This window comes from Aedes aegypti, chromosome 2, assembly GCF_002204515.2.
Source record: "Aedes aegypti strain LVP_AGWG chromosome 2, AaegL5.0 Primary Assembly, whole genome shotgun sequence".
Lineage (NCBI taxonomy): Eukaryota > Metazoa > Arthropoda > Insecta > Diptera > Culicidae > Aedes > Aedes aegypti.
The window spans coordinates 134,174,170-134,192,029 of NC_035108.1; the positions used below are offsets into that span (position 1 = coordinate 134,174,170).

The 17,860-nt window shown below is 40.6% G+C and overlaps 1 protein-coding gene across 1 annotated transcript in view; it reads right to left on the reverse strand.

The window, feature by feature from the left end:
• Positions 1-562: 562 nt before the first annotated feature.
• The window catches only part of LOC5579040, a 30,994-nt gene continuing 13,696 nt past the window's right edge, over positions 563-17,860 (reverse strand). Inside the window, exons 4-7 of the mRNA XM_001664167.2 lie at positions 1,272-2,277; positions 1,058-1,209; positions 822-992; positions 563-756 (exon numbers count right to left, since the gene is read on the reverse strand). Of these exons, the coding sequence (XP_001664217.2) occupies positions 600-756; positions 822-992; positions 1,058-1,209; positions 1,272-2,277 (1,486 nt within the window). The 3' untranslated portion in view covers positions 563-599. The remainder of the gene's footprint in view (positions 757-821; positions 993-1,057; positions 1,210-1,271; positions 2,278-17,860) is intronic.

Genomic DNA, 17,860 nt, shown 5'->3' on the forward strand with positions numbered 1-17,860 from the left:
TCACTTGCCCCACCTGATAAGAAAATTGACGGTGTTTAAATTTAGTTATTTTTAGGTCTACGTCGAATTAATTCTAAAACTTTTTTTATTGCAGTTTGAAACTGTCACAGAGGACAACTAAGAAGTGGTACAGGAAATTATTTTCCGCAACTTTTTTCCACTGAAAATATTAAAATAAGATTGTACGCCGCCAACTTGTTACGGAGTAACAGTTGACAGGTTAACAATTTTTCGCTTTATTATGCAATAATGACTGAAAAATCTCAGAAATCCCTTACCTATCGTAATGTTCTCAATGGCCTCAAAGGTTTACGCATGAGTTCAAAACGGTAATTCACATATTCAGTAAAATATATCAATTGTTTTCACTTACCCCATTTACCCACTTGCCCCGCGGTACCTTAACTAATTCTGTCCCTTATGACCATATAAGACCATGTATCGAACAAAGGAGAAAGACGAAGACGTGATGCTTTTAAAAATGCCCGTAAACAAGAATATACAAATTTTTAATATTCTTGGTTAAATATGAAGTTCTTTCTCATCACAATATGCGCTCTAATACTGGTAAAAATTCAAAAATATATTGTCCCACGATTTCATAGATCAACCACATGATGCTGTTTAGCGTATTCCCACATAAAAATAGCACCAGTAACGTGAACATTCAAAGACCGAACCACTCCGAACTGTGGAATTTCCGCTATTATATCCAAATGGGAAATTATGTGCGCAGGAAGTCCTTCCTTCTCATGCCTACGAATACGAAAAGAAAAATATTAACTTAGAGCTTTTAACATTTTTCTGAATGACAAACTCACCCCAGCACTAGAATCGAGCGTTTCGGAAATTCTATCTGTTGTATCGGTCGGCTTCCGGTCGTTTGTTCTGCACCAACGACAGAGTATCCTTTTGACTTCATCTCCAGCAAATAGTCGACAATCTGGAAGGATTTCAGCTCCGCAACGTTCAACCACTTTTCCGCAGTCATACTGTGGGGTTTATAAACGATCAAATTTAAATGAAAATCACTTACTGAAGTTTTTTTGAAGCTCACCTCAGCGCTTGGAATTCTTTGTTCTCCAAATCCTTCAACGAATTAACGATGTACTGTTTCACCGCGAAGATTTCGCTGCTGCGAGCTAAGCCACCTAAATTTGGCGCTCTGTTGACTAGACTTGCTACAACGATCAAGCCCTCGACATTGCCCTGAAAGATTTTTTAATGATTATTAATCAGATTTTCAAATTTTATCAGCAGAAAATACTTACTTTCTTTTTCAAGCGCAGCTTCTCTGGCAAATTCGTAAGCAGTTCCAACGTTGGCTCCAAACACTTCAGCGGAACTATCTTTTTCTGAATATGATCTGCTCCGCCAAAACCTTGGTTCAGGAACAAATTCTCCTTCCTCTCACTAGTCAAATAATCGAATTTCAGGGCGTCCCCCAAATTAACTTCGCTCAACCGCAATGTTTCAAAACACTCCCTAAGACTTTTAGTCCCAACAACATCCTCCGAAGCCATCCCAGACACTTTGGGAATATTGTGGAACACGTTTTCCAGCGTCAGCAGATTGTCGTAATCGAAGATGCTGTTGAAGCGGAAGTCTTTCATACATTTCTCCAAATTCTTCTCCACGTTGCCTTGCTTGAGGTAACTGTTGATTGCACTGAAAATGTTACTAAAAGGGCATTGGTCTGGTTTGGTGGGCTTTTCGTAGAACTTCTCCAACAGTTTGGATATGGTGATCTGTGCGTACAAGCGCGTAGAAAAGTTCTGTGCCATAGTCCACGGCAACAAAAAGTTGATGTATTCCGCGTCGAGGTAGTTGGTTTTGCAGCATCGTAACCATAGAATGACGAACACTGACTGCACGCCGGACACTTTGACTTTGTCATTCTTGAGGGAGTTGATAATGGTTAGAGTGTCGATTGTTGAGTCTGCAAGAATCAACTCGATGAGGTAGTTGATGTTCGGTTGATTTGTCTCGTACAGGACTATGTCTAACAGGGAGTACGGTTTTGTTCCTGTTAGCTTGATTACCACACAAAGAGCTTGGACTATTCGCAGTTTGTGTCGATGGGTTTGTGAGTCGGCGTAGTATCGTTCCTTGGCTTTGGTTATCTGTAGGAATTTTTCAACCAGCATGCGCTCGAGTTTCAGAAGAAATAGGGTAGCATCAGGATGACTGGTTTTAGTCAACCGGTAGAGGAATAGTACGCACAGGATTCTTACTCGAGCGTCTGATTGTAGTTGGGTTGGTGGTCTGTGGAGCAAACTGGAAGAAAAAATTGAATTAGATAATTAATGTAAGAATGTTACACGAATATTTGTTTTCTTTTTTTTTATAAGTTGCGTTAGAATTACACCACAGATCTTGCTCATTTACCAATAAAACTACTAGTTGCTTCTCGAAGGTTTCGTCAAATAATACCTCTACAAATTATTTCAAGAATAAAATTGAAGATGCACAGCGATTGCCCAATTTTTTTTATGAAAGTGCGTGCATGATGTTTAAATTCGATACTATAGTATATAGCTAAGGGGTGCGGTCTCCAACATTTTGGTCATTCAATTTGAACATATTTTTTCTACCAGTGCTAACCGTTGTTTGTTTGCTTGTTTCGCAGGAAACCATTTTCAAGATGCACACTTAAAATACTTCACATAAAGCTTCTGCAGTTTGATGCAGGCAATAAGTTCAATAAATAAGCTGAATCAGATAGTTTCCGACCGTATGTTAGTCAAATATATATTTCACAAAAGTTTTGAAAAACTTACACATCAATAAGACCAAGTCAACTTTTTTTTAAACAGTTGATAGTTTTGTATCACATAAAATGTATAGCAGTTTTTGGCGTGACGAACTAACGGCCGCACACTCGGATCATTTTGAAGCAAATTTTAGCTTGACAGTAGCCTGGCTGCTTGTTGATATCCAGTTCGCACCCTCCAACGTAATTTGACAGCTACTGAAGGTACGCTGCATTTTTGTCGATCTTACACGAAAATACTCACACAGGTATGTTGAGATTGTAGTGTCGCACCCGTAGGTAGAATATACGGGAATCGTCGGTGGTAGTATTTAGAGGTATGTTATGTTGTGCTTAGTGGAAATGAATTGTAGATACCTGGATGAAATAAAAGGAACAGCAGTTGCTAGTTGAGTTATCAGTCAGTAGCTGTCTGCAGAGGAATGGACTAGCTTGTTTTCTTTGTGCTCAATAAGCTATCCTGGAATTGTCTTAGTGTACTTCCAATAGGTTATGGGCCCAGGAACGGTTCATCTGCGAGTGTGCCCTACAGAAGGATCGGCCGCATAAGCCGTGTAACGCCGCACGGGATCCGTAGGAGGAGCTGCTGATTGGTCGGAGCATGTACAAGCATCGGAGTTGGGCCACTTGTACAGGGCATAGTTGAGGAGGAGCTTCGTGATCCTCGGAAGGTAGAACCTCGACGAGCTTCGTGATCCGTTAGGAGGTAGAACCTGAACTTCGTGGTGGAAAAGAAGAAGGAGCTTCGTGATCTTCGGAAGGTTGGATCTGGACGACCCTGGACGAGATGGTAGAACCTACATATCATGATTCTACGTCAAAAATTGAGCCAGAATCCAAAATTTCATAATTTTCCGTGCCCTGGAACTATTTTTAAAATAAATTTGAAATTAGTATGGAAATCGCTTTTGAATAATTGCTCGGAAAATGTTACTACGGGACGAGCTGTTATTTTGTAAATTGAAATGTCTTTGAGTCTACAGATTTAAATCCTCATAGCAAATTTAACGTCAAAATTATGATATTGAAGCGCTATCAAATTGTATTATACTTGGACAAATGTACTCTTTCCATCAAGCTACGAAAATATGTTCAGTGCCAGTTTTCGCCGGTTTGGAAATGTTCCGACATGCAGGAGCAAATTATATTCGAAGAAACCCTAAAACAGAACCATGTGAACCAGTTGCTTTCCATAGAGTTCCAACGATCAATGTGCAGAGAAACCGATGGCTAACATTTTTGGGCTAAAACGTGAAAACAAATACCTCGAATCTTTTCGTTTGTTCCAAGCACTTCCGAGAATCAGATAGCAGGACCATAGCGGAAGAAAATAAAGAAACTCCTGATGTAAGCTTTGAACAACTATCAAAAATTAAATTATACAGAACAATAAACAACAAGTAAATGCACTTTGTATTATTTATTTTAGTATACCTATCTAAAATATCGAAAGGGTCGATCGAAAATCTTTCAAAAACACTGTTGTAAAGTTTGAAACTTTTCAGTACACCTAACTCGAAACCTACCTAAATGTCACTCTCACCCCTTTGTATTTGGGCCCCTTATGTGACCTAGACTTTCGGTCAAATTTCCCAAATTATATCAGATTCAATTCCTGCATTCAGTACAATAAGGCCTGTCTATGTACATATAGTAAGTATATACTTGTATATAAAATATTAAAAAAACAACTTGCACGGCTAGTTATTTCTGAGGGAGGTAATGGGTTGTGATGAGAAACATGAAAAATACTCCTCATAAATAGAACAAATGCACCAAATGACCTCCAAATCGGATACGTATCAAATTAGTCTGCTAAGCTATCGATATTTTGTTATCCTAAATAGCTTAATTTACTTAAATTGCATTAAAATGTAACAAATTCCATACAAATCCGGTAAAAGTTCATAACTTTCTACTAATACTAATGCACAGTCGTGAATAGCATACCTTCTATAGCTGTCAATATACTTAGCGCACCCTCTAGGTATATAGATATATCTCACATTGGGGCCTTCCTTAGCCGAGTGGTTAGATTCTGCGGCTACGAAGCAAATCCATGCTGAAGGTGTCCGGGTTCGATTCCCGGTCGCTCCAGGATCTTTTTATAATGGAAATTTCCTTGACTTCCTTCGGCATTAAGTATTATCTTGCCTCAGTAAAGAGCCCGCCTTGTTAATTTTTATGCCGTGAATTTTATCAGGTATCAGAACATCGGCTCAGGCGGCACGTTCCCCTACCAATGGGAGATTTGTGCCTCGCCAAACAACAGCCTCTATCGGCATTTACCTGAACGGTGAAAGGAAGAAGTGGGGTATAGGACAATAAAAAGGAGGAATAGAAAGGTAAAAGAGAGAAAAAAAAGTGTGAATATCAGAACACTAAAGGGAGGCATTACTTCAAGAACCGCCGCACGGATAATAGAAAAAGTAAAAAGCATTTATAATTAGAGAACCCGTAGTTCAATAGTTTATTTGCAAGTGCACAAACATATTTAGCTTCGAACAAGCACAATAGTAATGAAAAATTACAATTTTTTAGATTTCACAGATTTTTTCTGCTGAAGTACATCTACTTGTACCTTGTTGAACCCGTAGTTCAGGAGAAAATTTTGCTTTTGCAAAACTTTCATCGAAGCATCGTCAATGCTACAAAACCACAATTTATTATTTTATGTTGTTTTACTTTTCCAGATTTTCCAGCGATCTGCTGATGTGGAAGGATTCTGGAGTTTTAGTCTTCTCAAGACATTTAAGTCGCGTAGACCTTCCTTGAGATCCCAAGGGATGTTTATGCGAAAGGTTCAATAACAATAAGCTTTTTCATTAAGGGATGGTACACAAATTATGTCACGCTAAATTCCAACTTTTTTGACCCCCCCCCCTTGTCACCCTTTTTGTATGAGTCCTCCGAAAATTTTGTAAGGATTGTCACGTTTGGCTCGACACCTCCCCCCCCCCCCGTGACATAATTTGTGCATGACCCCTAATAGCTGTGTGAGCTTTTCGATCAGCCAATTGTAGCTGATTTCGTTGCCCGGGGTAAACCAGACAACCCCAAATCTTAATCCAGATCCCCTAAAGCTAGGGGTAATAGAAGGATAGGGTGATGAATACTCTTGCAAGAGTATATTCAAATCCCTCAGAAGAGCAGGGGTAAACTGTCCGTTCAAAAGCCGTACTTGCAAACGCTGCTTGTCACCACTAGAGGTAGTGAACACTATAGATCAGTGCTTCCCAAACTTTTTTGACTTTCGCCCCCCTGAGGCCAGTATATTTTTGGAATCGCCCCCCTGATACATTTTTGAAATATATGTCTTACACGCTCTACTTTGCGAAAAAATCAGACCAATATATTATCGTAAGTAATCAAAGATTGGTTAAGTTATCAAGTTGACTGATGCAAAAATGTTAAACATATGTGGTTTTGAAGCTTAAATTAAGCATATCATATTCATTGATATTCCTGTATAATCAAATCTATCTGCAGCATTTAGATATATTTTCTTAAATTTTAATAAATGAACGTTTTTAAAAAGGATTTACTGGTAAGTAATTCATAACAGCAAATAACCTAAGTGTATTACATGCTACTGCCCCGGTTTTCACTGCACTTAATAAATTTGACTGACTTTCTGAATTTAGAGTCTTAGTAATTAGATTGATTGAATATGTCATTTTTAGAAATTTAGCGAAATATTTGTTTGACAATTTGACAACTCCAAAACTTAAAAAAGAACACTGGTAAATAAAAAAAAAAACTTTCCATTGCCTTGTTAATTGTAATGTAAGAATGTTTTTTGTTAAAAAATAGATTGTTTTTTCTTAAAACCTGGAGGTCCTATCCGATAATTCTTCAAATCTATTTTGCATGATTAACGTTTTCGGTAGTTATTAGTTTCAAAGTTGACACCTGATTTTTGCAAACAAAGTTTTCAATTTTTTTTTAATAGTTTGTGCTATAAGTAACAAGTTTTGTCGAAAAATCTTTGCCTGCCAGGACCCGCCAATAATCATAACACTGGCTGTAATGTTCTGAAGCTCTTTTATAAATAAAATATCAATTCATAAAATTTAGATACTTGAACCAATATTTAAAAATGTTTAATAGTTAAATGAAATTGATCACTATAAAAACACTTTCAAACTATCTCTGACTGCAAATATATAGTGAAGTATTGAATAAGTTATGTTTTCGGAAAATTTCAGTTACCAATTCATGATTGATAACGAGTTTTAACACTTATGCTTAAAAAACTGGATGCTTCACGAACATATTTTGTGTTTGACAAAGTGTGTCCAAGTTTTGTCTATCCTGATTTTAAAAGAAAATGTTAAAAGGTACAAATAAATAGAGGGAATATTTATATGTGGAATCTTCAGATTATTAGAGAATAATCTCTTCCCCAAATGAATCGTAGTTTTCAGTTTCTCCCACTTTCGCCCCCTTTCTAGTATTTTCGCCCCCCAAATTCCATTTTACAAATTTTCGCCCCCCTAGACTTGAAAATCGCCCCCAGGGGGGCGAATTCGCCCACTTTGGGAATCACTGCTATAGATGATGTTGATTCAGAGTTGGATTCCTCTTGCTCAACAATCATGTCTACATTGGCACTACTACGTGGCGATTTGTCAGTACCATCCTTTGAACTAGTCGCAGCAGCACAAGACAAAGCCGGGAAACTTGTTTCAGCATCACATGAATCGCCAGTTTGTGAAAACTGTGATTCGGCACTAATAACCTTACCAGCATTCATCTCAGTGTCCTGCGTATTAGCTCCGAGGATGTTGTTGGCAGCCATTTGGAATTGATAGCTTGAAATATCAAACACTTGGAGGAGATAGATGTTGACTCGACGAAAAACAACGATGAAAAGAAAGAGTCTTTTTCACAAGAGCTCAAACATGCCACATATATCGGTGTGGAGTAGAGTGATGCTAATTTTGAAATGTTGACTTTTCTATAGTAATTTCCATAGAAACTTCAATTGGCCTGTGCACAACCAAATTTCTTCCAAATCACTTCAAATTTTGGGAGAATGGTTTTCATCATAATTCACACCGTTTTAGCATATACTACAACGCAATAACTGAGAGTTTGTTAGAATTACTTTTTTTGGGCCAGCCTAATGTGGCCTTCTTAGAGACTCAGGGTCGTACAAAATGACTCCGGTGAGGAAATTGGGTGATGGCGGAAAACCTTCCCGTAAAAGAGCGAGGTGGACTACGCACAAAAGATGGTAGAAAACAAGGCTCAGCGGTTATAAAATGAAAGGCAACAATAAAGGGCATTTAAATTACATCTTGTCTCTATATATTCAAATTCATTATTCGAGATCGTTTGAGGGGGAGGAATGAAAAGGAATAAAATTTACCGGGATACTCAGAACGAGTGTTGCGCCATCCGTCTGGACCAGTCTAAGAACCGGACAGGCCAGCCTTTCGTCTCGGGGCGTTGATCGTCTTCGGGACTGGATCGACCAGGGCTTCACACCAATCCGCTGTTGCGCCGGGGCCGGATGCTGGCTTCTCCGTCTAGTTGTCACTTCACTGGATTTCGATCGGACGGTTTGGCACACCGACAACTTCACCTTCTCACTGTCCACGGAATGTCTTTCACTCGTCACAGCCGGGCCAATCGACTTCTGGCACACCGACTAGACTTCACACACGAACTTCAAACTATTCCGGACTAGCAAAGTCCCACAAGGCGTTCACTGAGAAGGAAATTAAAATCGGATTAAAATTCGCGCACAGTTGCGGTGATGATGGTGTTTCACCTAATAGGCCAGGAGAAGTGGATGAACTTGTCATTCATTTTTCTGTCAATTCTCATACAAAATCTACTTTTTCTTTGACATAAATTCACTCTAGGTGAACCACTTCCCCTGGCCTATAGCTGCTGAAATCTGGATGACAACCAGTTTTGTTGATTCGTCGTCGTCATCTTCGTGTGTCAGACGACGAACGTATTGCCGACACCGATCGTTGGTGTCGTTGTGTGGGTGCGTTACGGTTGGATAGGGTATTGGATAATAGGGATGTTCAGGAGGAATGGAAAATTCGATATTTTTTTTTTTTTAATTTCATTTTAGTTCTATTTCATTTTAATTCATTAATTCATTTAAATACCTTCTATTAACAAAACCGTGAGATCATAATAATAAACATAGTAAAAAAAATAGTAATAATAAAAAAAAGGAAAATATATGTACAAAAATATATATAAAGATAATGTAACCTTTTGAAGGTTACATTCATCCCTCGCTCCGATAAAAAAAAACCTTGTTTTTTTTTGGTAGGTGGAGATGGGGTTGGGGTTGTAAGGATTTTTTTTTGGCCCTCCTCTTATTGAATGTTCTTTGATTTAACGGAATGATTTTTCCATACAGAGGATCTCTTTCCCGCTAAATCGATAAACATTCAATAATAGAGACTGTCCACTGGGAAGGAAGTCGTTCAGGAAGTAGGAAGTATGGGGTAAGTGTGGCCCTCCTCTTGTTAAGCGTTAGATTGATTTTGTGAAATGATTTTTCCATGGAGAGGAGCTCTATTTCACAAAATCACGTAACACTTAATAATAGAGTCTGTCCACTAGGAGAGGGTCGATTTAGGAGTTCTTGTCTTGGCAGCTCTCTTTTAGCTGACTGTTAATTTGATTTAATTGGATGATTTTTCCGTGTAGAGAGGAGCTCTTTCCAACCAAATCACGTAACTTTCAGCCATAGAGTCTGGCTGCCAGTAGATTCCCACCTCATATTAGGATAATTAGGTAGCGGTAAACCTTTTTCTCTTGTAGGTGACACCCAATCTGGAAAAGTGATTGTTTCCTCAATGGGAGCTCTTCTTTTCGAGATTAGTTGTCATCTCCAAGATTGAAGGAATTACCGGGAGAGGCTAACTTTCACGATCCATGATCGAATTGAAGAAATGGACGAATCAGTTCTTAAATTCGTGATAGATTCCCTGAAAGTTAGTTCTCCTACAGTGGCTCTCTACCCCTGCAGTTTAAGTTATAATTTGAAGCAATGATTGATCACTAGTGGAGGCTCTTTTCCTTCAAATTACATAAAACTGCAGCGCGAGCCTGACCACTATACTCCCTAATTATCATAAGCGGAAATAGGAGCTAAATGTTTGATTTGTATCGAAATAGTATATGAAATAGGAAAATTCAGCCTTATAGAAAAATGGTTCGTCAGAATAAATCGGATCTTGTCCATCCTCTTTCCATCAACATTAGAAATTAAACTTTATTTTTAAAACTAGCTACTACTACCCTTAAAACTAGCTTACAATTAGAAGAGAAAATAAACATTTTGAAACCTCTTCATTTTGTTTTCGAAAATCACCGAAAAATTGATTCGGGGGAAAAAAAATATTCTTCACTCACACATCCATTTATTCCCCCAACATTCATACAAATTCATTCATTCACTCGTTACATTCATACAGTTGTCTGGCTAAAACAAGATCCACCAGGAACAACATTTTTTTACGTACACACGCATTTTATTATTTAAACTACGACATATTATTTGTAATTTTAGGGATCCCTATCCTAATTATTTTTGGGGGTCTAGCTTCGTCGCAATAGACCCCTCGAGCGTTACGATTTCAGAGGTAGGAATGTAACTACCTTGGGCAGCTTTTATTTTGCTGGTAAACAACCCCCTGAATTTGACTCTGGTAAAATCTCCCAGAAAATGTAAACAGAGAGTGAGAAAACGGAGCTGATGAAAATAATGAGAATGAGGAGGAGAAATCAAAACAACAACAGTTTATCTGACGACGACGAGGGCAGGGCAGGCATGAATTGAAACCAATTAAGAATGAAATAATGTAAATAAACGGGTAAGCATTGAATGTTCTTCGGTAGTAATTGTCTTTTCAGGTGATTTGATGCAGAAGCGGTGAAGAGAGGGAGCAGTGCAAATGTTCCCCAAGATTTTGTATTGTCCGTATCACCCGGGTTTCAGGTGAACAGCTGGCCAAATGCCTAAGTTTTTCCCGGTCAGATCTTCCAGCTCGTAGGAAGAAGAGCCTATTTTAGCTTTGATTTTGCACGGTAAGTATTGTCGCCCCAACTTTGCATTGTAGTTGTCGACGGCCGACGATTGTTTCATGTTCTTTCGGTAGACTAGTTGCCCTACCGAGAAGGATTTTGCGAACGTACGGTTCCGCAAATTGTAACGGTCCCGAGACACGTTATGGGCTTTTTCGAGGTTTTGACGGACAATTTCGTGAATCTTGGTGAACATTTGCTTCTGCCTTTCTTCCCTCTCTTCCACAGATAGTTCTTTGCCATGACGGGCGAGACGGTGATCGGATCCCTGCTCCGCTAGCTCCGCGCCGTGCGTAATGAAAAAGGGTGTGAACCCAGTGGAGGAATGGACACTTGTATTGAGCATCAGCTCAATTTCAGGGATTTTCGTGTCCCATGCGCGCTGGTCCTCTTGGACGTATGTGCGGATTGCCGCATTTATTGTCCTATTGACACGCTCCACTGGGTTTGATTGGGAATGATAGCGGGAGTTCAACCAGTGTGTGATTTTGAAGTGGTCCAACAGTTCTTTGAACTCTTTGGAAACGAATGTGCTACCATTGTCCGTTATTATCGTTTCAGGGACAGAGTTCCTGTAGAACCACTGATTTTTCAAAATCACACACATGGTTGAACTATCCAGCTTCTTCACCGGATGGATCATTACCCATTTGGAAAAATAATCGCATATTACCAGAATATGCTGGTTTCCCCTCCGACTACGTGGCAGAGGACCTACAAAGTCCAGGGAAATTATCTGCCATGGTCGAGATGCACAGCGCATTTTGCCCATTTCTGGGGTCGTCTGCACATACGACGGCTTGACCTCTTTGCAGGTGGAGCAAGCCTGTATGTAGACTTTAATGTCATTGGCCATTTTTGGCCAATAGTAGCGTTGACGAACGCGAGCTAGCGTTTTTTCGTAGCCAGGATGAAATTGATCATCGTGAACCGATTTCAAGATTTCGGGAATCTCGTCGGTGGAAAGGACTTGCTTCCATTCGAACCGCGAGTCAAATGGTATATTTTTGGCCACTATGAATTTAAAAAGCCTACCATCTTCGACTTTGAAGTCGACGTAGTCGTCGGGGTTGTTCTTTACCTTCTCCATCAGGGAGGTATACCACGGTGAAGTCGATGAAACTTGAACCACAGCAATGCTCCGTGACAGAGCATCCGGGACGACATTTTCTTTGCCTTTCCGATGTACTACTGTCATGTCGTATTGCTGAAAGTCCAAGCTCCATCGACTGCATCGTGATCCTACTTTCCACTTTGTTTTGAGGATGTGGGTCAGTGCCGACGAATCCGTCACTAAGGTGAAGTGGTATCCTTCAATATACCCCCGGAAAGCTTCGATTGAGAGCAGCGCGGCTAGGGCCTCCTTCTCAGCGGCGTGGTAATTCTTTTGAGGAGTGGTGAGCTTTCGGGAAAAATAAGAAATAACCCTCTCACCATCCTCTTGTTGCTGTGTGAGAACTCCAGCAACCGCCACGTCGCTTGCGTCCGTCTGAATGACGAACTCTTTGGAGAAGTCAGGGAACCCTAGAATAGGAGTGCTGATCAGCTGCTCCTTTATCAAGCAGAAGGCTCTTTCCGCGGCCTCGTTCCAACCAATTATTTTGGTTTTGGATTTGAGGAGATCCGACAGTGGTTCGCAAGTCTTGCTAAAGTTCGGGATAAACCGCCGGTAATAATTCGCCATTCCTAGGAATCTTCTTAGCTTGGTAATCGTAGTGGGCCTCTCGTACTCGACTATTGGTCGAATTTTATCGGGATTTCCACGAAGGCCCTCTGGACTAAGAAGATATCCTAGGAAGTGAATTTCCGGCACCCCGAACTGAGACTTCTCAATGTTGATCATCAGGTTGGCTCTGTTCAGTCTACGCGCAATTTCCCGAAGCAACTGTACGTGATGCTCAAATGTCTCCGTCACCACGACGATATCGTCGAGATAGACGAAGACATAGGGTTCCAGTACACCATGGCCAAGTACCCGATCCATTAATCTTGCTAGAGTAGCGGGACTGTTCACTAGACCAAATGGCATCCTTGTGTACTGGAACAACCCCTTGCCCTGCACGCTGAAGGCCGTGTATTTCCGTGATGATTTTTCCAACGGAACTTGTAGGAAGGCTTCCGACAAATCTATTGTCGAAAGATATTTTGCCTTCGGAAGTTGGCCAAGTATACGACAGGGGTGCGGCAAGGGGTAAGCATCACGAACAGTACGTTCGTTAATCTTACGCGCATCTAAACAGAGCCTAACCTTATGAGGTTTTATAACTGGCACGCAGTTCAACGACCAGTCCGAGTTACTGGGCTCGATTATCCCAGCATCGAGCAATCTCTGAAGCTCCACCGACACTAATCCTTGCGTTTTGGGGGACATTACATATGGGAATTGTCGCACTGGAGGCTTTTTCCGCCATTCCTCGGCGATTTCTATTTTGTGCTCCGCCACTGGAGTAGTGGACAATTTCCCGGGGCGAGCTGCGATGAACAGTGTTTTAACATGATCGATCGTTTGCTGCTCAGAAGCCGTTAGCACAGAAGATGAGGATGGCAATTCAAGATTTGAGTCGTCTCCTATGTTTTCAACCATGGCGCAACCGGTAATGGTAGGTTGGATGTGAAAGGCTTTCCAAAAGTCCATTCCACAGATACAGTTGATTGCCAGGTAGGGAACCACTAAAGTGGGGACGACCTTGACCATACCATTCCACAAAAATGGCAAATAAACCTGCCCGCGAACACTGAGTCTTTCTCCGCTCGCAGTGCGCAGATTGACTGGGTTTTGAAGCGGAAAGATGCGCTTTGGTTTAATGGAATTGTAAACGGATTCATTGATCAGGGTGAGGTTGCTTCCACTGTCAAGAAGAGCCCGAAAGTTGACACCGTAAACTTTCACTGACGTGTAGGGACGATTATCGTTAGGAAATGGATATGAAATCGTAAACGAAGCGGGAGATACCGGATAGAGATTCCTCGTAGCCGGTTCAAAACACGGTGGGGGAAATACGCCTAGAAGTTCGGATTCAGCGGGCGGCGGTTTTGGCTCGCTGCTATTGCGTTTTTTATGCAATAGGGGCAGTTGTTGGTTGGATACCCTCGAAATCCACAGTTCGCGCAAAGGACCCCCTTTGGAAGATCACAACGATCCATTCGATGCCCGAACTTACCGCAATTAAAGCAGTGTCGGCCAGATAGGGGCTGATGGGAATCGATAATTTCTTCCAAAGTGATTGGTGGACGCGTTGGGACACGAGAGGGATTGGTTCCGGTTTGGGAACTGTTCTGTTGCTGACGAGATTGAGGAGGATAAGTATTGGTGTTGCAACTAGGTGGGAACTGCTGTGCTGTCGTCGAAGGTTTATTTTGTTTATCTTTCGAAAACCCCTTCTTCGACTTTGTGTCGGAATCTACTGACTCAACAGCGTTCACCGATCTTTCTGGTCCAAAAACCTTGTTGTAAACCGAGAAATTCACAGCATCGATTTTCTGACCGGCGGACACGAGGGTCGGGAGGTCGGATATCGGGAGAAAGTTGAGCTGTCTCTTATAGTCAAGCCTCATATTTTGCAGCAGAATTTGTACTTTTTCATATTCTGGCAATGGAACACTCATAGTTCCAAAAAGTTCCTCCATGGCATGGTAGTATTGCAGGAAAGTTTCGTTTCTAGACTGGTGGCGCTGATAAACTTTCATTTTTATCAATGTATCTAAATCAGGATGCATGAATGTCCTCCTGAGCTCGAATACTAAATGCTGCCAGTTCATGAGACGATTCGAGGCGCGCATGGTCATATACCATTGCATGGCCGGCCCCTCAAAAAGGTGAATCGCGGATTCGAATAATTCGTGCTCTGAAACTTGTTCAGCCACCGACATAGCATGAACCATTCCCAAGAACTGATTCAACTTCAAACCCTGGTCTTCACCATCATACTTCGTTATCGTCCACTTAGACACAGGTAAGGTGTGGCGCACCTGATTACCTGGACGAACGGAATTGAAGGGAGAGAATGATGGATTAGAACTAGGATTAGAAAATGGAATCGCAGTTCCGGCCCATGGATGGAACGCCTGTTGAAAGCCTGGAGCTAGGTTTCCTTGCCAAGGATTAGAATTCGGCGCATTGTAAACTGCGGAAGCACCATGCCATTGACCTAGAGGCGGTACACTTCCTGAAGATGGAATTCCCCATCCAGGGTTGCAAGTGTGTGCACTGCTAGACGGTTGAAACGAGGGATTTTTCAAAAAGTGATTTTGAAACGATGAAGAAGTTTGAGGCTGTGACGTTGAGTTGCTCTGCGGTAGTGAAAAAGTCACGCTAGTGACCGGCCTTGAAGGGATACCCATGCTAGCCGAGCTGATCGTTTGAGATTGCAGTGAACTTGAGGGGAGAGAAATGGGAACAAATGAAGAGAACTCATTATAAAGCTGTGAGTTCGCCGACAACTGTTGGCTTCCACTTGGAAGCACAGATTCTCTATTCTGGGACTCTCCATTGGGCTTGTCCCGTTTTGACAATTCCACCGCAAGCTCGTTTATACGAGACAGCAAAGCTTCCAACACCGAAGTGGTGCTTTCTGGGCGCTCCGTGTTCGCTGCTTGGTTCCCACTTGCCACATTTTGGTGCATTGGGGCCACAGCATCATCTTCAGGGCGAAACAGATCTAATAAGTCTTGATCCCCCAGTATCTCTCGAAGACCCGCTCCCGATGCCTCAGGTTCTGAATAAAAATAGTGATCTAATAGTCTCACCACGTCAATAAGCATCGCCTTCAAAAAACTTTCTGCTTCCCCTTCTGCACGCTTCAACAAAAGAACAATCCGATGACCGAAATGTAACAATTTTGCTTGACCTCTTGTTTTTAGGTTACGATCATTCTGCTGGAGGCCCGCATAAATTTCCTCGTAATTTTGTCGGCAAAACCGAAGTGTTTCCTCCCAATCAACCTCAAGTTCTACCTCAATAATCGCTTTTTGCGATTTTTCAGCCTTTAAATGCTCACGTAGGCTCCTCCGTCTTCGCGAATAGGTTGGATCTTCCCTAATTACAATTGAGCGGATGTTGAGCTCAAAATCAAGCTCATCGGTCGACAAATGGTCCACCCTTAAATGGTGATACCATTCACGAATTCGTTCTACTGCGCGTGTGTACTCATCGCTACGTGCTTCAGCCATTTTCAAACAAAAAGGTTATTAAAATAGAAAAAAAATCAAGAAAAATATTCAAGAAAATTATCAACTAAAGAAATAAATTGTAATATAAAAATAAAAAATAACAAAAACAAACAAATTTAAAAAAATAATAATGAAAGATAAAGATAATTATCTAAAGTATTAACTAAATTATATAAGAGAGCTTTTATTCCTTAAAAATATGCTACAATAGGAAAAAAAGCATAATAAAAATTTTAAAGTTCACCCAAATAACACCTAATTAAACTAAAAAGCTAATATTCGCTTTAAATTATGCGGAAAAGTAGCTAAAATTAGGTATTCATAAATCAAGATAGCTAATAAATTTACAAAAAAAAATAAATGCAAAAAGGAATGGAAAGAGAACAAGAACTAGCTTATTCTAACATCCACTAAATTAAACACTAAATATAAAAATAAATAAATCACGAAAAAAAATAATTGTGAAAAAAAAATTATTGAAGCACTGTGTAATGAAAAATGAAACTAAGTCACTAAATATTTGTTTTAATCTGCTAATTCACTAATTTGATTCAGGCACTTTATCTAGAACAAAAGGTTAAAATTCTAAAGCTGATTCAAAAGAACGAACTATAATAGCAATACCAGAAATTCTCATCATCCGAACACTTCCAATAGATTTTCACTTTCACTGAAAACAATACTATTTCGATACAATTCAATCTCTTTTCTTTAAAGAACAATTGGGAATAATGGATTCCAATTCCTCCCGGAGCTTTCTTGAAAAGGGTTCCACTTTAAGAATAAAATGGAAACCTTTTCTTTTTACTTTTTAGTTGGGCGCCAATTGTTAGAATTACTTTTTTTGGGCCAGCCTAATGTGGCCTTCTTAGAGACTCAGGGTCGTACAAAATGACTCCGGTGAGGAAATTGGGTGATGGCGGAAAACCTTCCCGTAAAAGAGCGAGGTGGACTACGCACAAAAGATGGTAGAAAACAAGGCTCAGCGGTTATAAAATGAAAGGCAACAATAAAGGGCATTTAAATTACATCTTGTCTCTATATATTCAAATTCATTATTCGAGATCGTTTGAGGGGGAGGAATGAAAAGGAATAAAATTTACCGGGATACTCAGAACGAGTGTTGCGCCATCCGTCTGGACCAGTCTAAGAACCGGACAGGCCAGCCTTTCGTCTCGGGGCGTTGATCGTCTTCGGGACTGGATCGACCAGGGCTTCACACCAATCCGCTGTTGCGCCGGGGCCGGATGCTGGCTTCTCCGTCTAGTTGTCACTTCACTGGATTTCGATCGGACGGTTTGGCACACCGACAACTTCACCTTCTCACTGTCCACGGAATGTCTTTCACTCGTCACAGCCGGGCCAATCGACTTCTGGCACACCGACTAGACTTCACACACGAACTTCAAACTATTCCGGACTAGCAAAGTCCCACAAGGCGTTCACTGAGAAAGAAATTAAAATCGGATTAAAATTCGCGCACAGTTGCGGTGATGATGGTGTTTCACCTAATAGCTGCTGAAATCTGGATGACAACCAGTTTTGTTGATTCGTCGTCGTCATCTTCGTGTGTCAGACGACGAACGTATTGCCGACACCGATCGTTGGTGTCGTTGTGTGGGTGCGTTACGGTTGGATAGGGTATTGGATAATAGGGATGTTCAGGAGGAATGGAAAATTCGATATTTTTTTTTTTTTTAATTTCATTTTAGTTCTATTTCATTTTAATTCATTAATTCATTTAAATACCTTCTATTAACAAAACCGTGAGATCATAATAATAAACATAGTAAAAAAAATAGTAATAATAAAAAAAAGGAAAATATATGTACAAAAATATATATAAAGATAATG